Here is a 25,169-nt window from a genome sequence, read left to right on the forward strand (position 1 = left end):
AGGGTGGCTCTTCCTTACCCAAGAGTTCCTCTAGGAAACGTTTTAAAAAGACAGCTTCCTTGGAAGCTTCTGACAGACTGACATATTCAGCCTGAGCGGTTGATATGGCAACACTTCTTTGTTTAGTGCTTTCCATGAAATGGCTCCTTTTGCCATCTTAAATACATTTCCGGAATAGGACTTTCTGTCGACTAGATCATGTGTATGATCAGCGTCACAGAAACGTTGAACTGTTCCTCGTTCATCCCTGTAATATACCAGTTCCAAACTTTTCGTACCTTTAAGGTATCTCAGGATCCTCTTCGTTGCTGTCCAGTGAACTTCCTCAAAACAATTGCAAAATTGACTCATAAAATTCACTGCGTGTGCAATATCGGGTCTTGTACATACAGCAAGATACATGCGTGAACCTATAAGTTCCCTATATGGAACTTTCACATCTGGCCTATGCATATTGTCTGGTTTTATAAAATGATGACCAGAAACAGCTGGAGTGGCAACTGGTTTAAAGTCTTCCATCCGAAATTTGCGTTAAGAGTTTTTCTATATACTCTTCCTGATCAATTTTAATGCGGCTTTTCTCTTGTCTGAGCCTCCTGCCCAAGAACAACTCCGCCTTTCCTAAATCCTTCATTTCAAATTTTGACATCAAGTTACTTTTAACTTTTAGCATTTCTTGTGAATTATTATAGAAGATAAGAATGTCGTCTACATATTCATTATTCTTCTCTGTTCTCCTTGTATATACACAGGGTTTATTCTTGCAACGCTTGAAGTTTAAGCTCTCTAGCTCGGTATTTAGCTTCAGGTTCCAGGAACGTGGTGCCTGCTTCAAACCATACAAAGATTTCTTTAATAGACATACATAATCCTCTTTACCTTTTTCTTCAAAGCCTGGTGGTTGCCTCATATAAACAACTTCATTGAGATTACCATTTAAGAAAGCTGTTTTGACATCCATGTGGTCTATCTGTAGACCATTTTGCGCAGCCAGAGCTATCAACAATCTCAATGAGCTATGTCGCACTACAGGGGAGAATGTCTCATCATAATCAATGCCTTTCCTCTGACTGAAGCCAACTAAGCGAGCCTTGTATCGAGTTTGATTCCCCGCCTCCTTTTTGATTCGGAATAACCATTTCGAATCAACAATGTTGCTCGCTTGGTCAGGCTTCACTAGGACCCAAGTTTTGTTCTTCTTTAGTGCATCTAGTTCTTCCTGTATAGCGTCTCTCCATAGCTTGGCATCTTTTCTAAACAGTGCCTCTCTAACATTAAGTGGATCATCTTCTGATATCGCTTGGTAAGTAACGTAATCAGGACAGGACATTGGACAGGTTTCCTTACTCGAATCGAATATCTCCTTTCTTGCACTTCAGCTTCTCCACTTACGGTTGTAGGTTCTTCATTTAGGCTGTCTTCAAATGATGTACACCGGTCAACTTCGTATTCAATATTCTCAGTTTCCGTGATTGCTTCGGTATGATTTCCGTCATTCCTTTGCAAATCCTCTTCCTGAACTGCTTCTTCATGTTGAAAGTTCTCATTGGGTTGTTCAGTTTCCTCTGAAACATTATCAAGGTTGACGGTTGTATACTTTTGTTCTTTGTTTTCATCATTTATGCGGTAATACTGGTTTTCAAAAAATATGACATCTCTAGATCCGTAACAATTTTCTGTTGAGGGGTCGAATAATTTATATCCCTCTGATTCTTCGGAATATCCTACAAAAATAACTTCTTTGCTTTTAGGAAGCCATTTTGTCCTTTTGACATCTGGGTTATGTGCAAAGGCCCTACATCCGAAAATTCTTAGGTGGTTTAGGTCAATTTTTCCGCCAGTCCATACCTCTTCAAGCGTTTTATTTCTAACTGCAACTGTTGGACTTCTATTCTTCAAATAGACTGCAGTATTCACCGCTTCTGCCCATAAACGAGTAGGGAGACCTGCTTCTTGTGGCAACGCACGTGCCTTCTCTGCTATAATGCGATTTGCACGTTCGGCAACTCCGTTTTGCTCAGGTTTGTACGCATTCGTGAGTTGACGCTTAATGCCATGTTCCCTTAGATACTCGTCTACTTGATTATTTACATATTCTCTTCCATTGTCTGTTCTCAAGACCTTTAACTTTTTACCAGTTTGTTTTTCTGTAAAAGTTTTAAAAAATTTAATCTTATCAAAAGCTTCACTCTTATGGTTAATAAAGTATACAAAAGTTTTTCGAGAATAATCACCGATAAATGGTATATAGTGTCTATGACCTCCGACGGATTCCTCAGTCATTGGACCACTAATATCTGAGTGAACTAACTCTAGAAGTTCTTTGGCTCTCGTAGCCTTTGTATGTTTAAGGAATGGTTGTCTGTTGTTTGTTTACCCATTAGGCATGCTACACATTGTAAATTGCAAGTAGGTGTATTCTTGAAACTCACCCCTGTTGCCATTTTATCTCTTAGCAATTTAAGGTTACGTACTCCTAAATGCGCTAACCTTTTGTGCCCTAGCTCCAAGCCTCCGCTTTGTGTAGTCGCTAATGCACTTTCCTGTGAAGAAGAGTTTAGTTTGTATACACCTCTATCAAGCACACCTTCCAACCAAGTCTTACCTTTCACAATACAGTGGACCCCCCATTATCCGACAAACGTTTTGCAGGGCAGTGTCGGACCATCGAATTTGTCGGATTATTGAGTGCTGCCTAAGGGTCCCCTATAGTCCGGAATTTTTTAGTAAAGAGTATCTTGTAATCCGACAAATTACAGATCCAGTGATAAGATTCTATGTTATATATATATGTATGTATGTAGGTATATGCACTCTCAACTATATTGTCAAAAAAATATTCAGTAATAAATAATAGACCATGTCGGATTACAAGGGGGGCCGGATAAGACAGGGGCCGGATTACCGCGGGTCCACTGTACATTCATTCTTATTGTAGATATTACAGCCATTCTCTGAGAAAACAACAACGTTGTCGCTTTAGACCAGTCTACTTACACTCAATAGGTTTGATTCAAGCTTTGGTACATACATACACCTCCAATAGTAATATTTAACGACTCATTCGTCATCACACCAAAACCTTCACCATATACCTTACCTCCATCCGCGCAAAATATTTCTACCTTATTACTAGCCTCTACATAGTTATACATACAATTTCTTCTAGAACTCATATATGTCGATGCTCCAGAATCTATAATCCATGTCTCATCGTGTTCTCTTGATGTAGATTGTTGATGCTTTAAAGCTAATGCCGTCATTGTGTGGGCAGTTTTAGCTTCACTCGGATTGTGCGGACAGTCACATGCTTTGTGTGGACCTTAGCAAATAAAGCATTTTATTTTCTTTTTCTCTGTTTATTTCCTCTGAACAAACTTTTTCTTCGGTTTCTCTGTTAATGCTGAATTATTTGAAACTGTAAAGCTTGTACTCGTAATTGCTTTATTGTCATCCAATTGTAAAAGTTTTGTTTTTACATAATCTGAAGTTAATTCAGTATTAGCATTCTCTAAGGCCAACCTCACTAGTGTGTATTTATCTGGTAAACCTTGCAGCATCAGGGCTGCCAACAGCTCATCGTCAACCTCCTTTCCAAGGTCTGCTAACTGATTCGCTACTCTCATAAGCTCAGTAACATATTCGATTATTGAATTAAACATATTAAGCTTTAGGCATACTAGTGTTGATAGTAGTCTGCACCTATTATTAATGCCTTTATCCTCATATGCTGTTTTTAAACTGTTCCATGTTTGAAATGCACTCGTTGCTTTTCGAACATGTACCTTGCAATGGTTTTCAACCAATAGACAAATTTTAGTACGTGCCTTTTGATCTCCTCGACGTGCTACAGTATCTTCAGGGTTAGGTACTTCTTCTACATACTGCCACAGATCATCATGGACTAAAATACACTCCACATCAAACTTCCATGTATCGAAGTTGGTACTCCCTTGCAGTTTCTCTATCGCTGGGAGTCCAGATCCCGCACTCGATGTTGATGGTATACTCATCTCCGTACTTGTGTTTTTATATTGAATAGAAATAGGGGTGCTCTCACCGTTTTTGTAAATCATATATCCTTAATACACTTCGGTATTCGTATTTACTTGATTTTTGCTTCCCATAACCTGTGAGGGAAGTTACCTCTGAACTTCTCACGTTAACAGAGTAAGTATAGTGGTGTTCAAGTAAATAACGTAGAATAAGATAAACAAAATATATTTCTAATCAAAATAAAATAATATAAAAACACATTTAATACAATATACAGATAAGTTATAGATACAATATACGACGACAGACAAGATGACAAAACACACTCTCTTTTCAAATATTCAAACATACTTCATCTGCCATACCAGCCAGTCTAGACATCGATTGCAAACCTCGTTCTAACAGTGGCAAATAAGCATACGGAAGTGACTATGTAATTTAATGATGGTAAATAAACATACCTATATACAGAAAAACTCCCATGACATCGATGAATAATCGATGTTCTAGTTTTTTTAGGGCCTTCATATTCTAGATCGCGAATGCTTCTTGAGTCTTCCCATATCTCTTATATATTTCTGTTAAACGGAGTAAACAATTAAAAATAATGTTTTATTGACATTAAAAATCAAATATTATATTATAAACCTACCTCCTACTATTAACCTACTTCCTACAAATATCGATACTTTTTTAAAAACGATTAATATCGATTGTCACTAATGCAATCTGTGGCTGAATATTTATTTGAATACGAATACCTATATGTTTCAGAAGAAACAAAATTTTGTTTATTTTTCTAAGAACCTCTGTTATTTCAGTAAAATTTTATAAAATGTATCAAGTTTATTAATTTATAAACGTTATAATGCAACAACGGGCAATAGAAAGTAATGAAATACGAATCTACTACTAATCCTTTAGTTATCTCAGACCGAATGAATTAAAAAATATGAAGGCCAGTGCTTGGGTTTCGTTTGTGTTAAAAGTGTTTTATTTGTTTGTACTTACTGAAACTTCTCGTGTTACGATACAACAGGAAGATACAATACCTGACCATGGGCGTTGCGAGCCGATAACTATTCAATTTTGTCAGCACATACGATATAATCAGACAATCTTTCCAAATTTACTTAACCATGCTAAACAAGAAGATGCTGGCACAGAAGTACACCCGTTTACTCCGCTAATAAAAGTAAATTGCTCACCTGATTTAAAATTTTTCTTATGTTCTGTTTATGTACCTGTGTGCACAATTTTAGACGAAGCAATACCACCTTGTCGTCATTTATGCGAATCGGTCAGACATAATTGTGATGAATTAATGATACATTTTGGATTTCCTTGGCCTGAAAACTTGGATTGCTCAAAGTTTCCTGTTGTTACTGATCCTGGTGTAATATGTGTTGGTGACAATAATTTAACCCATGAAACACACAAGCCTACTGAAACTAAGCTTCCTAAAGTAGATTATAAATCTAACATTGAAAGAGATCCAACTAAATTATATGGAGCTAAAGATTATGGCTTTGTGTGTCCTGTTCAATTTAAGGTGCCTAGAAACTTAGAACTTGAATATTCCTTGAAAGTTGGAGATAAGATTGAACATGACTGTGGAGCGCCCTGCAATGGAATGTTTTTCAGCCAAGATGAGAAACATTTTTCAAGACTTTGGATTGGCATTTGGGCAACTCTTTGTACACTAAGTTGTTTATTTACTGTACTAACCTTCCTCATAGATACTGACAGATTTCGTTACCCCGAAAGACCTATAATATTCTTATCTGTTTGCTATCTTATGTTAGCTACTGCATATGTCATAGGTTGGAGTGCAGGTGACAATGTAAGTTGCCAAGGGCCATTTCCATCGTCAATCAGTGGCACAAGATTACCCAATATTTTAGTTATAACCCAAGGAACAAAACATGAGCCGTGTACAATTCTTTTTATGATAGTATACTTCTTTAGTATGGCATCAAGTATATGGTGGGTAATACTCACACTTACTTGGTTTTTGGCTGCTGGATTAAAATGGGGACATGAGGCAATTGAAGCTAATTCACAGTATTTCCACTTGGCTGCCTGGGCTGTGCCTGCTATAAAAACCATATCAATCCTTGCAATGGGGAAAGTGGATGGTGAGTGCACATTTTTCTAAATGTTTGTTATTATGAAAACACATTTTTATGTACATATATATATATTCGAAGTGAAATTAATTAATCTGGCCATATTAAGTTAGTGACTTCAAATCTACATTATGTATATAGTTTCATTACACAGGAGATTTAGTACATATAAGCACTGTAGATATTATACTATTGCTAATATCACTAATTTTGTCATTGAAGAATATTATTAAGTTCATACCATTAAAAATTACACAATTTTTACAAATTTTTGGTATGATTGGTTGTATAAATAAATCTGCTTTTCTGATTATAGTTATAGGATTTAATATGGTCATATTATTTTATAGATAAAAACAGAATAATGTAGTAAAAACATATAATACTGGTAGAGCTTACTGTAGCATGGAAAACAAACACACCTAAACACATAAATATTAAACTAATAAATAAATTAACTAAACTAGGAACTAATGAACCAATTAACTAAAAATTAATATACAGTGAAGTAAGCAGAGGATCAAAGTGGGAGAGAGTTGGTATATTAAACATACACTTGTAACACAAGTCTAAGGAACTCCTTGGACTTACCATCTCTGCCCACTATGGACTGACCCACCTCCTGCATAATGAAACCATTGAATACTAAGACCTTCATCTCAATCTCTTTTCAGATTCATCAACTATACATACAGACACTTTTGCATATATCATATTATGTAGAATAATAATCAGTTATATTTTATTTGTTATCATTTTGTTTCAGGTGATATATTGTCTGGTGTTTGTTACGTCGGGCTGTGGGATGCTGAAGCTCTAAGAGGATTTGTATTAGCACCCTTATGTGTATACCTTGTACTTGGTACAATTTTCTTAATGGCTGGTTTTGTTTCTCTTTTCCGTATTAGAACTGTTATGAAACATGATGGGACAAAAACAGATAAATTAGAAAAATTGATGATCCGTATTGGGGTATTTGGAGTTCTATATACTGTACCAGCTTTGATTGTGATTGCATGTTTATTTTATGAACAAGCACACTTTGACAACTGGATGGTAACATGGCATAAAGATATGTGTGCTACACCAGCCTATTCCATACCTTGTCCTTTCACACACCAACATATGGAAAGACCTAACTTTGAAATGTTCATGATCAAATACCTTATGACAATGATAGTTGGCATTACATCTAGTTTCTGGATATGGTCAGGTAAAACTTTAGTATCATGGCGACAATTTTTTGATAAAATTAAAGGTAGAAGAGTTGAAGCATATGTGTGATTTATGTGTCATTTTTTTAATGCAGCTTACTTTACAATGAAATTAATAATAAGGCTGATAATGTAAATATTCTGAGTCTCATTATTTTTAAGACTACTTTTTTTATTATGTTTATACTAAGTTTTAGAATGTAAGTATCATCAATGTTAGATGTAATAAAAATGTATTTTTAATTTTTATGGGTTTATTTTTATTACGTGTGAGGTAACTCAACATAGACACCTACCCTTGCTTTGTAAACGTATTTAGTTGCAGGATGCGAAAGGGCAGTGATATTGCAGGATAAGCGACATTGAATGTTCCGTAATGGCACTGCATGAGCGGTATGACGGAAGTTAACTAATAATACGATAATCGTAGTAATGTTTATAATATATAGAGGACGATTGCCACTTATTATCAGGTGGGCCGCCAGCATTTTTGCTATTCCATTTATTTTAAAAAAAAGTAGGCCCATGTGATATTCACATATTTCACCATTACCATAACATTTTCACCTACTTCCGTATCAACAGGGTGAAGAATAAAAATATAAAAATTGTTTCTAAGAACTAAGAAGGTTAGTAATAGATTACATTTTACATAATTTTTTCAATATCATTCATGATTAAAATCTAATCGTAAAAATTACTACTTGCATTAATCATTATTAATAATTGTTAATTAGTTTATTAAGGCTTGATGAACATAAATTTAAAGTCTGTGTATCCCGCTGATAAGGTTTTAAACAGCTTTTAATTTACACTTTATTCACAGATGAGACTATTTCTTCAATAGACTTTTATGTAAACAAGTAAGGTAAAAAAGAAGAGACAAAAATATCCATGTAAACAATGGGTATTTTTGTCTCTCTTCTTTCTCCCGCCGTACAACTTCTTTATAAGATGATGATGATGATGGAAGTGGTGATAGTGGTGATGATGATATCAATGTTGTAGATTTTGATTATATCTTTGAAGATGACATCATCCATCATCGACTTCATTACTGTCATCATCGACAAAAGTCACTACTAATATTAATTGTAATGGTAACCAAAATGCCCGTCTGATGGTAAATATACCGACCGACATGTGATGCCCTCTATAACCCTCCCGCGTTTTCACCCTGAGAATTTAGATGTCATGTCTCAATACCCTGTAATTTCGCTGCAATCGAATAATAACTTACATAGCAAGAAGTTTGAAGACAGAAATACATTCATACACAGACCTTGGATAGGAGATGACTGAAGGTGACTTTGTACATACAATGGAATCCCGGTAATCCGGCTCCCCTTGTAAACCGGACCATGTCGGTTATTATTTATTATTGAATATTTTTTTGACAATCTTCGCTTATCCATGATTGAACACGTTTGAACTTATATGTATCACCACTATTGTACTCGACGCGTAGGGTATTGTTTTGATTATGATTGCTTAGTTTAAATTTTACTATGTACATATGATGAAATAGCAGTGCAATATAGTATGTGTTCATTGTTTATTCACTGTGTATTACGTATCAGCTCAGATGCGAAAGCACAAAACACTGACAATTAAAGAAAAATGTGATATTTTAGACCGCCTAAATCATAATGAATCTTTTAGTAGATGACATACATAATGGAGTATGAATTGTAGGTACTTTGGAACGCACATACATACATATATAACACACAGAATCTTATCACTGGATCTGTAATTTGTGGGAGTACAAGATACTATTTTATAAATCATTCCGGACTATAAGGGACCTCCTTAGGTAGTACTCTATAATCTGACAAATTTGATTGTCTGACACTGCCCTGCAAAATGTTTGTCGGATAACTGGAGGTCCACTGTAGTCATCTTCAAACTTAAATTTAGATATAGTTAATCAAATACAAAAGATAATTAAATTTGAATAATTTTATCTTGATTATAATTAATTAATGTCAATAAAACTTTTAATTATGATTTATAATCATAACTTTTAAGGGTCAACAAACTTTCGGCCAACACTGCTCCTCCCCCTTTCTTAGATTTCAATAAATTTCAAAGTGTAACTGTTGTAATTATAATAAATTTCTAAGATCTATGTAAGATTAAATCTTCATCAAAATTGTATGGAATATTAATATATCAGAAATATGTGTTATTTCATTTATGTTCATTATAAGTTAATACAATTTGTCTGAATACAATAAATCATACAAATTTGTCTGAATTGGTAGGAGTAAGGTACATAATATCAGTGATGATTTATTAAACAAAACAAATTCATAATAGAAATAAGCTTAATTTAATTCAGAATATTTATATTACATAATTTAAAATTTCTATACACCCAAGTACTTCATACTTTTCAAGCATTGCATACATTCGACAATCATGTAACTTAACTGATAATAATCATTATAATCAATGTAACTTAACTGCTACTAATTGGTAGTTACTTAAGTTATGCTCTGGTGTATTTCCCCCAGATGTGAAGCATGAACACTGATGCAATGAAGAGTAGGGACATCACTAGTACTGGTACTGGACCTCTGAAACATAATAATGTTCATGATCAGTTACTATATTATGTAATTGAACCTGATATAGTACATATAGCAAAATAGAATAACAGTATTAATCAGGATTTTTAGAAGTTATTTTCATAACATATTGAACTTAAAAACAAAGCATACTAAATGGGTTTACATATATATTAAGGTAATAATGGCAATGAGAAATGTTTCATTACTGTATATTTTCTTAATATAAATATAGGTATTCATCCTATGTTACAAATTTTACCTATTTCTAATAACATAGTTAAGTAAGGCAGTATGCTTAATTGTCAACTGTTAAAAATGGAGTACTTTTTTTAAACTATTTTGGTTATGTACTTATACATTGTTTCTATTGATTTAATTAACATACTAATTACAGTGCCTCTATCTGTCTACTAAAGCACTATCTGACCTAATTTAATCTAAGAATGTAATTTATTTTGTATACAAAATTTTATTGAAACTGCCAGATATCTTGCTAAGATTTAATAAAATTTTGTGTATATCACTTAATAGATATCTAAAGGATTCTACAAACTTTCATAAGTATAATATCAGAAGTATTGGTGACTCACTGCAACTACTACATAGGTTCCTAGTTAACTCTTAAAGTGATTGTATAAGACGAAAGTAACTTTTATTGAAAAAATAAACTACTATTATGCTAAAATTATTAAAGTATAGAATTATTATTATATATATATGTATGTACGTAGGTATATGCAGTTATAAATAAAATTGAATAACATAACAGCGATACGAATAATATAAACTTGAAGAATATGATTAACTTACACTTTTACACCAGGGGAATCATCAGTGTAAAAACGCCACATGCCACCAGAGCCAGCGCCAGTGCTTCGATTTCTTGCCGCAGTGGTGGTTGATGTAGTTTTGCGTTGTCGTACTGTGCTTCCACTTGCCGATCTCGGAGCCGATGTTGCTTTGCTTGGCGATCGGCCACCTGATCCTACAGATGTAGAGCTTGGAGAAGGTGGCTGCAATAAATTATTTTTTTCTTTATTCTTTGAAACAGTAAGTCATTGCCTTAAAGATTTGTTTTATAGAATTAACCTACCATTATTATGAGAAAATTACTTTACAAACGGGAAATAACAAGTAAGTAATATCTGAAAACAACTGTTGAATATTAAAAAAAAAGTATGTTGTGAATCGTGGAATGCCTGCAACGCGTACAAATTGCTTTACACGTTGTCAATGTTGTCAATTCAGTGTTGCCAAAATTTATATAACTCAAAGAGCCATGAAACTTTAATTACGGCATTTTGTAAAAAAAAATAAAATAAAAAGTAGTTTACAATACACAAAAGTAGTTTACACTATTACAAGTGTAGTTGTTATGTTTATATAATTTTTTTTGTTCCTAATATATATTAACGAACTGTGCCAACTAAATATTGACAATGCAAAGGTGTTCTCGTATGCTGATGACACTGCAATAGTTTTAAGTGGGACAACGTGGGATAAAGTACACAATTATGCGGAACAGGGCCTAAGCACAATTGCAAATTGGCTAAACAATAACCTTCTAACATTAAATAGCTTGAAAACTAACTACATCTGCTTCACTATGAACAGTAGAACGCAGCCAGGTTCTAATTTTAACATAAAAATACATACATGTAAATATACCAATTCACAATGTAACTGCGATACAATAAATAAAGTGACTACTATAAAGTATCTGGGTATAGTGTTAGACCAAAGATTATCATGGCATCCGCAAATCGAATTGGTCGCTGGTATAATTAGAAAGCTTATATGGGTATTCAAAATACTAAGACACATTACAAATAAAAAAACTGAATGGCTTAAATAATCTAAAAAAAAAACAAACACATATGACAATGTATATGGAAGAGCGAGATGTAGGTACCTGACACAGTCATTTCCATGCTTAGTAGGTCATCCCAACACTATGTTATTGTAACTGAATTGTTTTTAAAAAAATAAACATTTTTTCCATTTTTTTTCATTTTTTCATAAAAACTCAATTTTGATTGATGATTATACTAATTGCTAATTATTGTATTGATGTAGTACTAATTTGTTAAACAACAAATTGGTACTGCAATCATAAATAGTATCGAAGGTGCATAATTATTTTTGGATTAAAATGGGCCAGAAAGGTAAGATGAGTGGTCAGTTAGCCCATTAGAGCGATTTGTCAGTAAGTTCTATTGTTTTGCAGAAAGGATCGCTTGGATATGGTGGTACAATTCTAATTAATGTTATACTTATTGTAATTTAACACATTTCATTGTAAATTTTACTGCATTGTTATTTATTTTTTATACAATTATACACCCCAAAAAAGATTTTCGTGTGACTTCTCGCCATTCGTTATTTATGTTATAATTATCTTTTCCTAAAGGCAAAGGAAACTACGGCCATACTGTTTTTCGTGATCTTAATTTTTTTATAACTTAATGTTTGTTCATAAAATGGGCTAAGTTTTTAAATTGTAAATATCTTTTTTATATAATGTTTTTTCCTACAATATCTATAGTTCTATCTGCCTATAAAACGGCTTAAACCTAGTTACCAAGGAAATGTCACCACTGGAGTCAATGCCAGGGAAAAGGTCCATGCTTGGAGTTCTCCCCGTGGGAAGGCGATTGTTAGTAATATGAACTAATAACCACATTGTTAGCAATGTACCATGTCAGGTTTATTAGTTTGTACCATCTAGAATAGATACGTGAAGTTATGGTACCTTAAATTTGGCTGGCCATTTAAGCCATTTAAATTTGTTAATATAAAAAAAAGAATGTACCAATGATTTTTAATGTCACTCAATAATAAAATAAGATTATATCTGCATATTTAAATGATCTTTCCTAAACTCTTTATTTACGGACTATATTTATCTTAAAAAGGTTGACCTCCACGCGGTTGTCCTGGAAACTATCGTGATAAATTCCTGGATAATTTGTCACGATGGGCTGACTGACTTGATTTCACGCTCATCTTATTATCTTCCACTGGTGCCCCGCCAGCGTAATCCGATAGAGTAGGCAAAAGGACCATTAACATCTAATAAAAAACCCAAATCACAATCTTCGTCTTCCTATGCGGGTGCGGATGACGGGATAACCTGGGAACGCACTACGAACTCCTTATAGCAGGCCTTAAACAGAACTGCCACAGTAAGCTTCCTGGGAACCCGTGTCTTTGTCATATTGTTTGACAGTAGTTAAGTCGTGTGGTTTTGACACTGTCATTGTCACTTGTGTCATTGTTGTTTTGCTTTCATGTTTCCGCGTGGTTGTAGTACAAATATGAATGAATTATTTTAACTATATTTCCTAGTCCATATATTTAATTATTTTGTGCCCTAAAGGAATGATTTATAAATTCTCTAATTGGTACCGTAATATAAACACTTTTGTCTCACTTTCTAAAACTAAAGCAATGAATTTGAATAAGTGTTACTTCAGATACGTTGAAAGTGATGATAAGATTGATATATCTTTTTTGCTAAAAGTGAAAGAGACAGTTCGACAGTTTAATTTTAGCCGTAAACCAACAGAAAATATAGAATCATTGTTAACACGCATGGGTAATAACATTCAGAAATTTGTTACGAAAGGAAATAAGAAAGCAAGTAATGAACTAAAAGTTGTAACAGTTCAAATTTATGATGATAAGAATAATGCCATATCAGAACAGGCAACGTGTAAAGATTTATTTTTATTACAAAGCCCAGTCAAATTGCATATTTATGATCATATTTATGAAGTAGTATTTAATGTTCCTTGGGTTGTAAGTATTAATTTGCCTCAATGCATCTTATCTGGCTTTCCTGTACATGCAGAAAATTTTGTTGTTCAATATGCTGATAATCGATATAATTTATATACTTGGTACAAAGGAATCTCAATTAATGACAAAGGAAATGAAGTGTCTGAGGCTCATATAAAATGGGAGAAACTTGGCAATGAATATATTTATATACCAACTACAAAGGACATTGGTATGAAACTGAAGTTGGAATGTACACCTGGTAATGAAGGACCTATATATTGTAAATTCAAAGATTTTTGTTCCAATATAACTATGTAGAATAGAATATGGTAAACAAACTGGTTACTAAACTGGATATAGATGGCCTAATTGTTGGTAAAAGCAGTACTAATAGGAAAACAAGAGTTCCATTAAATATTATCTATATATCTATACATATAAATAAAATTGGAGTGTCTGTTTATAATATTGAAATCTTTTTTTACTATATGCAGGTGAACATAAACATGGTACATATACCAAATTAACATTTTTTTCAATTTTTGTCAGTCTGTCTGTTTGTTCGATAGATAAAATGTTAGTTTACATTTTCTGTAACTTCTATTAAACCAGAGTATAGAAATCTCAGAATGGATGGGTTGGTGTTTAGTTATACTACTTTAGATTTTTTTTTTAATTTATATACAAACTGTATCTATAATTTTTGTTTAATGTGACTGTAATTGTATATACCTATTTAAAAAATAATTTTATTATTGATAGATTGTACTTTATTGTTATTTTAGGAAATGATAAAACATCAGGTCCTACAGTTGGAGTCATATCCAAAAATGTTGTAGAAGCTGGTCCAGGAACTTGTCCATTTGAAATTAGGCACATGTTCACCACTACAAAGTTAACAAACAAAAGGTTTTAACTAATTGATATATTGTTTTTTTTTTCATTATATGAAACAAGAAATATAAATTCAGATTATAATCCATTCACCCTCTAAGCAGTCTTAAGTGCTGTACTCCAGGTAGTCTGCAAGATAAAAAATTGACAGGTGATTGTAACTTAGTGAGGATGTTATATAAACATGAAATCTCTGCATACAAAACTATTTAAATACCTTAATTACATAATTTTCTCATTATTTTTAGGTTTCGTTGTGTGACTTACAATATTTTGGCAGATTTATATTGTGATTCCGATTATACCAGATCTGTACTCCATCCATATTGTCCATCATATGCATTGCATATTGATTACAGGAAGCAACTTATACTTAAAGAATTATTAGGTTGGTTTTGGTTCTATATTTATTTGTTTATTAAAGACTACCTATAATATTTACTTTATGTATATTATATTTACATGTTTAGGTTACAATGCAGACATAATTTGTTTGCAAGAAGTTGATGGCAAAATATTTCAGAGCTCTTTAAGTCCTTTACTAGGATCTGATGGGTTTGAAGGGAAGTTCTACAAGAAAGGAAAAGAAGTTGCTGAAGGATTAGCATGCTTTTATAGAAAGGATAGATATGAGTATGTTTTATTCTTTTATGATGTCAAAATTATCTTATTTATAAATATGTTTCAAATAAAAGCAGTATTATATATGTAACCATAATACTTGTTATAAATTGAAATGAATATTACTCTCATTACAGTTTACTGGATGAAGAAAAAATATTACTTTCAGATGAAGTTAAAACAAGGTTGTCACTACAATCTATTTGGAATGCAATTAAAGATAACAGTCCTTTAATTACACGACTTTTGGACAGATCAACAGTAGCAAGTGCAACAATTTTACAATCTTTTGAAAATCCTAATGATGTCATTATTGTTGGCAATACACACTTGTATTTCCATCCAGATGCTGATCATATAAGACTTATCCAAGGTGGAATTATTGTGTATTGGTTAAATGAAATTCGAAGTAATCTGATAAAACAGGTAAAACCTAGCATAATGAATAAATTCGACATATATATGAAATGCATGGAAAGAATTAATGGAATTATCATGTAAAATGACCCTGAAAAAATTGCAGATAAAGTTTTGGCTCTACTCTTCCTCTCTGTAGAATTATATCTAGAGATGGAATTAAGTAGGATTTTCTTGGGTTAAATGGGATGATTTAATTTTAGTTCTTACTGATTTATGAGAGAGATTCACATGTTACAGATGCCGAACAAAAGAATATCTGTTATATTATGCGGCGATTTCAATAGTGTTCCTTCATGTGGTATATATCAATTGTATACAACTGGAAGTGCGCCTAGCTCTTTACTTGATTGGAAATCCAGTAAGTATTAAAACAACAGAAAATCACAACTTTACTAGGATTATAATAATAACATCCCTAGAAAATTCACGCAACGCCATCTAGTCTCAAGCTAAGAGAGCTTGTGAAATGGGTATAGAGTAACTAATAACTTTTTGTTTTGTTTGTGTATTGATAAAAATAAAACAAATAAAAGTTTAAGTGATGTTTATCACAATTCATTGGCGAAAATTGCACTCAAATTAGTTAAAGAATTTCTGAAATTTACAAGACAAACAATTAGAAATTTTAACAATAATGTTTTTAGATACTATTATATTACTGAAGTTTCCCAATAATAATCTTTCTCATATCTGTGTTTGTGTGCCATGCCATGTGATTTAAAGTATATAGTTTTTTAATATTTTGTTAAATTACCGTAGAAGCCAGGGTTTTTTTTTCTTTTCTATTTGCAATAAGCACTTCCGGCTATAATCAGATTGTATGGTGTTATGGGCATTTGGAGATGAGGTACATCCAGTAAGGTGCCATCTCATTTAATTTCTCTAGATGTTGGCAAGGCGAGGCCTTTTTAGTCTAGATGGACAGTTATTTATATCCAGTAGTTGTAAAGCTAACTGGTTCTTTTGGCCGGCTAATCTGTGTTTATATCTTCCACAGGCTTTCTGTATCTCTTCTTTTACAGTTGGCATTTCTTGACATGTATGTACTTCAATGATGCTAGTTTTATATAGTTTTTAACAATCTTTACAGATGCTGATGAGGCTGTGCATAATTTGAGCCTTCAGCAGGATCTTCATTTGAGAAGTGCATGCGGTACTCCTCCATTTACAAATTTTACTGCTGGATTTGCAGATTGTTTAGATTATATTTTTTATGATAAATCAAATCTTGAAGTTGTACAAGTAAGTATCTTCCTATCCTCTATTAGATTTTTAAGAAAGCTGTATGTATTTTCTAATTGTTAGTATAGTGTCCACTAGTTATATTGAATATGTATGTAATCACTAATCAATATAGGTATGTCTATAATTTTTGCGAATACCAGGTTATAAATTAAAAGATATTAACTAATAATGAATATTTCTGTGGCATGTACTTATTTCACACTTATCAATAAACGTGTATACGATTCCCGTATAATGCAAATATTTTTTTATTGAAGTTTTATCTGCAAATATTTACATTTTAAAGAAGTATATATATCTATGAGTTGTTAGTACCCATAGTACAAGCTCATACTTTGTTTGGACCCTCGTTTCATAGTGTTGTAATCTACTAAGTCGGTGTCGATGACCTGTGATATATATGTACTACACTACCACAATGTCTATGTGTATCCACAAATACATATTCACCGACACTTCTGCGTCTGATGTATGATAATAATCCCGAGTAATTTTTAGGTTTTCAATGTGTTCTTCTTGCTAATTAGTTATTAGTTTTGAGCTTAAATTAGTAGTCATTTGTTTTTTATTGTGGAATTTTCCGATAAAGGCTATAAGAATAGCAGGGTGCGTGGACTCTTGAGTTGTAGACTGTTTTGTCTTGTTTAATATCACTTAATTGTATCAAATAATGAAATGTTACCAACATTTCATTATTTGAGACAACTAAAGATTTTCTATGACTCCTAATTGCTAATATTCTATTATGTATATATTTATGTCATGCCATCGGCACTCTCCGATATATGAGTACTACTGATGATGCGAATGTGAATTAATCAATACACGGTTTCACTCGCATGAAATTTATACACTATGTGTTATTCTGATGTATAAGCTATATTACTGTAGTTTTAAAAATCCGTTCAGTAGTTTTTGCGTGAAAGGGTTACAAACATCTATCTATCCATCCATATTCACAAACTTTTGCGTTTATAATATTAGTAAAATTATTATATATTTATTTTCTATGCTTATTATATTACAGGTTGTACCACTGCCTAGTGAAGAGGAACTAAGGGTGCATATTGCACTACCTAGCATTGTTTTTCCATCTGATCATATAGCCCTAATATCAGATTTTCAGTTTAAATAGAATTAAATGTATGTATTTTAATATTGTGTTATTTTGTGACTTTTTTTAAATATAAAATTATATTAATTACTAAACCTATAGTGGGTTTTCTTAACTGTATATGTTGGCAAACCACCAATGATATGTTTTCTTAATGGATGACAATGGTGACCGCTAATGGTATATATTCAGGCCCCTCTTCCCCACTGGGCACACTGGGCACGTGCTCAGGGCCCAGCGATGAATATGTCCTCCATTACGTATGGTATTGCAAAAGCAAAAAGTCTAATCAGTGTTCGTAACCTGAACAGACCAGTCCCCACAAGCAGCGCCTGTTCACGAGTATCACGGATGAGCCAGCTATCATTGCACTTGACCGTATCAGATGGAGCACATTGACCCGGTCCACCCACCGCCACAAGTTTGTACTTTGTAGCGTGCATGATTGTTTCAAGTTATTCCACTACGTCATTTATATTATTTAAAGCACAGGCTGTAACGATCACAGTTTTCACCCATTACAATATTTAATTTACTTTATTTAAATTACAATTTGTCATTACTACATACACAATAAACATTCAAGAAACTTATTAAAATAAGTTTTTTGAATGTTTATTACATAGATAACTATGTCAATAGGAAAAATATATACCAAAGTTAAAATTCTAATTAAATCCACGCATTGTAGTCATTCAAGTTTATAATTTATTATTATTATAATAAATAGATCATGTAAATAGATGTTATCAACACAACACTGATTATCGAAACCATATGGTAAGACGTATGGTTCCTAATACCTTTATTTATTGTCAGCAATGGCGACTACTGGTCCTATAGCCAGCAATGAATCATGTCACATAGATCTCCACGTGGTCCCCTCGTTCGTAACTTCGTTCTATCACAGATAACATAATATTACATATCGACCTTCCTGTTTCTAACAATATTGCGTCGCTTCAGGCAGTGCCTTGTGCACGATACTTGTTTCAGGGCTGGTCGGATCAGGTCGGGTCACATTTATAGAAGCCTGTTGGATGAAATTACTGGTCCAGTTGGACCTGATTCCCTTTGTCCCCAGCCTTGGTCTGACATACGTTAGTACGAGACTAACATTATTTAGGATTTAAGATCTAGTTATAGTCGTCTGGGTATATAGCCGAATTCGGAATTATTACAACCAGAATCCAGAACGCAGTTCAATGTTTTTGTTTTGTATAAATAAATTATATTAAAAATAATAGAAAAAAACGAAATATATTCAATAACTCACTTTATTTTACGAATGTTACTCAACGTGTTTTTTTAACACACAATTATACCAAGGAACATAATTTTCTAAAGTACTAATTGAAGCTTTAAGGCGGACAAGTATAGTATATTATCTATGAGGCGTACTAGTGTGACTGGATACTAGCCGTCAGGCACAGTGCGAAAAACACCGCCATGATATAGAATCGTCGGATTGTATGACGGAAAGTGACGGGGAATAGATGTACTCACAATCAATATCTTGAGCTAAAGTAGATAATCTCAAAGATCGTATCCGAAATCCGCAAAGATCAAAGAGGCAGAAGGCAAGGATCCGAAATAGGCCGATCGGATAGGTAGAGCTATTTTATGTAATTGTCAAATCATAGAATAATATGGATATTTTCAGTGGTGCATAAAGAGCCAAAAATTGGTGCGTCACTCTAGTCAAACCTGTGACACTACTTGTACAAGTAAGCAAGAGCGCATTATGCAACAAGTCCACGGTAAGAAGAGCTTATGGATGCTAGATAACGATATCAATATTTAGATATTTTTCTTTGTTGCAAATACATTGTATACAATATACATAGAAAACACCTATACCGATATTATTATTTTTTACGATGATAATGGAATGGTGCTCTCGTCTGCGCTAACGGTTTACGCTGGCGGGGCACCAGTGGAGGATGATAAGATGAGTATGAAGTCAGGTCAGTTAGCCCATCGTGACAAATGCACCAAGAATTTATCACGATGGTTTCCAGGGGGAACCGCGTGGAGGTCAACCTGACATGGTACATTGCTAGCAATAAGATCATTAGTCCACATTACTAAGAATCCCCTTTCCCCCCCCTATACCGATATTTGTACCGTGCACCAACGACCATCGGTACGGAACTAAAGCTATGTGTTAAACTGGTAGACAACCGAGGTCGTCGATTACGAGCCTAAGATAAGATCCGAAGTTCTTTTTTGGAGGTCATAAATAAAGAATTATTAAAAAATATATATAAATTTTATTTTGATGGATTATAAGTAATTTTTATAAATCTGTTACGTCTTTTATTTCCCATAATAACATTAAACTTTAAAACCCATGATCACTAATTCCGAGTATATTCAAAATTTAACCCGTTCTTTTCCATTATCCCGTCTCGTTTCCTGTTTTTAGTGGCATAATAGGCAACACAAAAAGAAAAGCCTTGCCAAAGAAAAAAAAAGTAATGTCTGTTCTGTGGGTTGAAGTAATCTGTGCCGTTAATACGGCACAGTTTTTTTTTGTGGCTTGGCACGTTGGTGCATTTGCCAAAGACACAAAATTAAGGAAACTTGTTTATGAATTAAATAAATTTAGGATACGGAATTTGACAGTTTGTTTCCACTTTTTTTTTGGTTCGGTTTTTCCCTTATTAGGGAAAGGCAAAAGGACTCAGCCCATACAGCCAAATTGTTTCCACTACTATATTATGACAATGACAACTGTAACGACGTAAAAGTTAAAATATAAAAAAAATATACCTTTCAACTTTCAAATTCACGTATATAGTTTATTTGTTCAAATATTTACTTAAAAAGATCAAAAGTGGAAAATCTGTAATTGTTTTTTTCAATATGTTTAAAATCTATTCAAAATCTAATCCATATCTCTACGGAAAGTACTGTTTACTAAATGGTAATTTACGTCATATACTCGGAAGAAAGTAATTCCTTTGTTATTTCTTTGGTTCGTAATAATTGTAAAACATGTAACCTATGCACCCTTTTATTACAGGTGGTAACCGTTTAGATAAAACTATGCATGTTTCTTCGGCATTAAAGTTCCCTCAAGTTGCTATTAAGTTACCTACAAATGTTGAAGACATAAATTCTTCAGAAATGGGTAGATTTTCACCACAAAGAGACAGAGATATAGCTGCACCAGTCATTTGCTATCACTATGAAAAATATCAAAATTTTTCTAAAGTTGATATAACATCACAACCTGATCCGCATGTTAATAAATATGATTGTAGAGGTGCAGTCAGTTTATCATCGATAATGCAAAGCAACGTTCCAACGCCATTCAGTGGTAACCATACACATCTAAATATGCCAGGGTCACAATGGGGCCAAGGTGTTAAATACCTATCCGATCATTTGCAGAGTGCGCATTATTTGACATTGAGAAATGAGTATCGCAATGCATCTAGTGTGGGTATGTATGAAGTCTATGATTCTTGTATGTATACTAAACTTCATTAGAAATGCAAGTCATTATTTCACATCACTTAAGTATATATTTTTGTAATACTAGCAATCTCATTGTTATTTTTTTTAAACTAATAATTTATCTGAAATGTTAGTTATTGCCCTTCTACTTTTTTGTTACAAGATGTATGAATAGAGTTGCCTCTATGTAGTGTAATAGTTAAGGCTACTGTATTTTATCCAATAAATAAAGTACAATAAACTCATGCAATAAAAGTATACAAAGTATTTATTTAGAAATAACTAAGTATATTCAAATATTTTCACTTAAAAATTTGAAATGAAATTAAGCTTGTAATTTAATCAAAAATTAACAATTGAATTAGGTAAATAGTCCTCCTTTATAATATTATATGTATTAGTCATTCTTTTGTGTGCTTCACAATACATTCACAATTATAAACAACATATGGGATTGATTTCTGTTCTTTGTTTGCTTAGAAAAATAATTTCTTAACACATTTAGCTCCATTTACTGCTACAAATTTGTCATTAACTAATTTTATTCTGTGAAAACTAATACTTAATTATCAATCTAAATCTTACTTACAATAATATTTATTTACAATAGTATGACCTGGAACACTAATTATGACTAAAGTAATTAATTACTTTTAATTAAATACATATAAACTTGAGTCATATATTAAAATAATTACATATATACATATATTAAAATAATTACATATATATATATATGTAATTATTTTAATATAATGAATTATTTTATTCAACTTATCTAATTTGAAGATAAGAACTAGGATCTAAAATAGCCTTTTTATATAGTATATTATACTATACCATACATTTTGCATACCTACATATTTCTATTTGCCTATGTTCTTGTAATTCATTCTTCTAATTTTGCCTTTATTCATATTAGTAGTACATATAACGTTAAACTTGTACTGTTTGTAAAAATTCCATCAATGCATTATAAATAGTCTAGTAATAAAATATAAACTAGGAAACCAGACAGACACTGGACTTCATGTTTAAAGTAGTGGTGTTTTGTAAGTAATGAAAAATGATATTTATTTATGATTTTAGATATTTAAGATTGTTTCATTTTAGTTTTTTTCATAACATGGAAAACCATTAATTAGAAGTTGAGAATGACTGATAACAATCAAGTGCTGCACTATCAGCGGAGTTCCTTATATAGTGAAAATATGCTACTTTTACTGATTAGATTTTAAGTTCTGCAGTTTAAAGTACATTACAGAACTTACTATGAATTGTGAAATGAAATAACACAGAATTTTCAGTTTGGTAGTACTTTTCTTTTAGTAAAAGATAGTAATTATATGTTGTCTCTTCAGTTCCCCAAAACTTTGTGTAGTAGTTGTAACTTTTTATGCTGCCACATAATATCAAACTTACTCCATTTGTTGAGTGGTAGGTGACTATAGAACTTGTTTCATGACACCTTTTGTAATGCTTTCTGAGAATCCTTCAACACACAATAACAAGTCAACTCAATGAGGTTTGTTATATTTACTATTCTCATGTGAAATTTTTCATTTCTAGTTGAGTCATTGTCGGTAACTCACATTGTAAATGATATAAAGTTTGTTGGTTTGAAGATGATACAAAAGATTTTGATTACTTGTTTTATGGGTATATATTTTTAATGTTTGTAGCATATTTCTAATCCTGTCAGCTGAGGGTATTTAATTGTAATAGTGACAATTTGACATTTATAACAGACATTATACACCTAAGTTTAAAGTCAATTTTAATTCTTGCTTAGGATTTACTTGCTTGCTAGAAGGTTTTTCCACCGATTTACAGAAAGCTGAAAATTATATTTGTTCAAAATAGTGTTAAACTAACTACTAACCATTAAATTTTGTAGTGAGAGGAAATCTGGAACTGTATTTTTCTTTCGTGATATAGCTGACGTATAATTCATTATTGTCTCTTACAGGATTCGATAGCATCGACAGATTTTTTTGTTTAACACGTTTGCTAGGGCCATGCTCTTCAACTCAGTCTAGGAACTGCAACTGCCATTCACTTGGCTTCATAATACAATTTTATTAAACATCATAAAGATTTTGGACTATGATGATATGATTGACGAAATAACTATTTATTGTTACTCATTTCATGAAGCGTTTTAAATCGATATAAAACTACTCTGTGGACGCACTTGACAAAAAATTAAATTCCGGTCGCGTAAAATGTATGGTCTAATATTAATATACTCGTATGCTTCCACCTCCTCAAATATGAAGCGAGATGAGACACCGTTTAAATGTAAAAGCTTGTATATGTTAATGTCATTTTGTTACTTTTCCAAAGCATAGCCGTCACATTTGCAACAAGAAATATGAGTACAGAAGTAAATCGTCCATTAAGTGCTAAGGAAAAATTGAAACAGGCTATGAAAGAATATGGCTCAACAGTTATAGTGTTCCATGTTGCTATTTCAATGCTTTCCTTAGGGGGATGTTATCTGCTAATCACTAGGTAGGTGTGTTCATATATTTTTGCTTTCTTATCCAGAACACCGCTGTTACTAATTTATAAGATCATTTATTTATATATGTAATATTTCAACCAAAAGGATCTGAGGTATTTTAATAATGGGGTAACTAACATTAATTAAGTTAGATATTTGATTAAGTAATAATATGAAACAAAACACTAGGACAAATCAAACAGCGTAATCTAAGCAGAGCTTCTGTTATAGGTTTACTTCTGATGATGTAAAGGATAAAAAATGTATTTAACATTTTTTTTGTAAATACACACATAATTTGACACCAGAAAACAGTCAGATTTCTACAATCGCACTCATCAATACAATGTTTGCATTGTGCGAGTAATCGAACCCGCGACCATCGGAAGTAAATCGGTGTGCTAAACCGGTAGACCCCAAAGACGTGTAAGTTATATATTTATATATTTTAATTTTGACATTGCCATTTAATGTTATTTTATAATTTTCCAGTGGCGTCGACCTAGTGGGCATGCTGAAATACTTTAATATTGGTGAAGGCACATTGTCAAAGATAGCATCATCAAATGCAGGCACATTTGTGATAGCGTATGCAGTACATAAGTGTTTTGCTCCAGTTAGAATGGCTATAACTTTGACGGCTACACCATTTATTGTACGATATTTAAGAAATATAGGTTTTATAAAGCGGAATGTAAATCCAGGTGGTGGGAATAAATGATTTTAAAAAATGGTGTTTCGGTCTATTATTTATGTTTATTGGCGGTGAAGTTACTTCGATCACACTTGGTGAAGTCAGGTTAGTTACCTACTGTTGCAATCAACAGTCTAAACAATAAGTTTCAAGCTTCTAGCTTTAAAATCGATACAACCTTTCATCTCCCCTTTCAACCCTTTCTCACATTAAAAAGTAACATATGTCCTTTTTCAGGGTATATAGGCTATATCTGTACCAAATTTCATTTATAGTTGCTTCAGTAATTTTGGCGTGTCAGAGAGACAGACAGAGGGACAACGTTACTTTAATATTTATAATATTAATAACGTAAGTAAGGTATTTAATAAACTAACCTATGAAAGCAAAGAAAAATGTTTCACGGTTCTAGCTTCAAAAATGGCGAATTTCCATTCAAAATTCCATACGTTCTTTGGCTTTTATTGAGTTAGATATTTTTTAATTATTTGTCCAAGGTCACTATTTTACGC

The 25,169-nt window shown here is 32.6% G+C and overlaps 5 protein-coding genes across 5 annotated transcripts; 3 read left to right on the plus strand and 2 right to left on the minus strand.

Annotated features, from left to right (window-relative positions):
* Positions 1–3,359: 3,359 nt before the first annotated feature.
* Positions 3,360–4,013, minus strand: LOC131844151 (uncharacterized). Its single transcript, XM_059192952.1, has one exon. It carries the CDS (start codon positions 4,011–4,013, stop codon positions 3,360–3,362), a length of 654 nt encoding a protein of 217 aa, XP_059048935.1.
* A 723-nt stretch (positions 4,014–4,736) lies between these two features.
* Positions 4,737–7,586, plus strand: LOC131844134 (frizzled-7-A). The gene is made up of 2 exons (XM_059192933.1): positions 4,737–6,134; positions 6,892–7,586. The coding sequence occupies exons 1-2, from the start codon at positions 4,949–4,951 to the stop codon at positions 7,407–7,409; spliced, it is 1,704 nt and encodes a 567-aa protein (XP_059048916.1). The 5' UTR covers positions 4,737–4,948; the 3' UTR covers positions 7,410–7,586.
* A 2,069-nt stretch (positions 7,587–9,655) lies between these two features.
* Positions 9,656–11,078, minus strand: LOC131844145 (protein transport protein Sec61 subunit beta). Its single transcript, XM_059192947.1, has 3 exons — positions 11,009–11,078; positions 10,726–10,928; positions 9,656–9,921 (listed from the first exon to the last, which is right to left on the minus strand). The coding sequence occupies exons 1-3, from the start codon at positions 11,009–11,011 to the stop codon at positions 9,834–9,836; spliced, it is 294 nt and encodes a 97-aa protein (XP_059048930.1). The 5' UTR covers positions 11,012–11,078; the 3' UTR covers positions 9,656–9,833.
* A 2,119-nt stretch (positions 11,079–13,197) lies between these two features.
* LOC131844123 (2',5'-phosphodiesterase 12) lies at positions 13,198–18,047 on the plus strand. Its single transcript, XM_059192916.1, has 8 exons — positions 13,198–13,957; positions 14,484–14,607; positions 14,841–14,980; positions 15,063–15,225; positions 15,351–15,639; positions 15,871–15,991; positions 16,724–16,875; positions 17,906–18,047. The coding sequence occupies exons 1-8, from the start codon at positions 13,297–13,299 to the stop codon at positions 18,011–18,013; spliced, it is 1,758 nt and encodes a 585-aa protein (XP_059048899.1). The 5' UTR covers positions 13,198–13,296; the 3' UTR covers positions 18,014–18,047.
* Positions 18,048–20,642: 2,595 nt separating this feature from the next.
* LOC131844122 (uncharacterized) lies at positions 20,643–24,699 on the plus strand. Its single transcript, XM_059192915.1, has 4 exons — positions 20,643–20,921; positions 21,021–21,443; positions 23,809–23,971; positions 24,456–24,699. Exons 1-4 carry the CDS (start codon positions 20,861–20,863, stop codon positions 24,682–24,684), a joined length of 876 nt encoding a protein of 291 aa, XP_059048898.1. The 5' UTR covers positions 20,643–20,860; the 3' UTR covers positions 24,685–24,699.
* The last annotated feature ends 470 nt before the right edge of the window (positions 24,700–25,169 follow it).

The sequence above is a fragment of the Achroia grisella genome, unplaced genomic scaffold (assembly GCF_030625045.1).
Source record: "Achroia grisella isolate CSIRO2021 unplaced genomic scaffold, CSIRO_AGI_Agris_v1 utg3972, whole genome shotgun sequence".
Taxonomy (NCBI): domain Eukaryota; kingdom Metazoa; phylum Arthropoda; class Insecta; order Lepidoptera; family Pyralidae; genus Achroia; species Achroia grisella.

Coding starts and splice junctions, on each gene's coding strand:
- LOC131844123 (XM_059192916.1), top strand. CDS start 13,297: ATGATTTATAAATTCTCTAATTGGTACCGTAATATAAACACTTTTGTC. Junction 13,958..14,483: donor GAAGTTGGAATGTACACCTG/GTAATGAAGGAC, acceptor TTGTTATTTTAG/GAAATGATAAAACATCAGGT. Junction 14,981..15,062: donor TATACTTAAAGAATTATTAG/GTTGGTTTTGGT, acceptor TTACATGTTTAG/GTTACAATGCAGACATAATT.
- LOC131844151 (XM_059192952.1), bottom strand. CDS start 4,013: ATGAGTATACCATCAACATCGAGTGCGGGATCTGGACTCCCAGCGATA.
- LOC131844134 (XM_059192933.1), top strand. CDS start 4,949: ATGAAGGCCAGTGCTTGGGTTTCGTTTGTGTTAAAAGTGTTTTATTTG. Junction 6,135..6,891: donor TGCAATGGGGAAAGTGGATG/GTGAGTGCACAT, acceptor ATTTTGTTTCAG/GTGATATATTGTCTGGTGTT.
- LOC131844145 (XM_059192947.1), bottom strand. Junction 9,922..10,725: donor GATTCCCCTGGTGTAAAAGT/GTAAGTTAATCA, acceptor ATTATGTTTCAG/AGGTCCAGTACCAGTACTAG.
- LOC131844122 (XM_059192915.1), top strand. CDS start 20,861: ATGTTTAAAATCTATTCAAAATCTAATCCATATCTCTACGGAAAGTAC. Junction 20,922..21,020: donor AAAGTACTGTTTACTAAATG/GTAATTTACGTC, acceptor CTTTTATTACAG/GTGGTAACCGTTTAGATAAA. Junction 23,972..24,455: donor TGTTATCTGCTAATCACTAG/GTAGGTGTGTTC, acceptor ATAATTTTCCAG/TGGCGTCGACCTAGTGGGCA.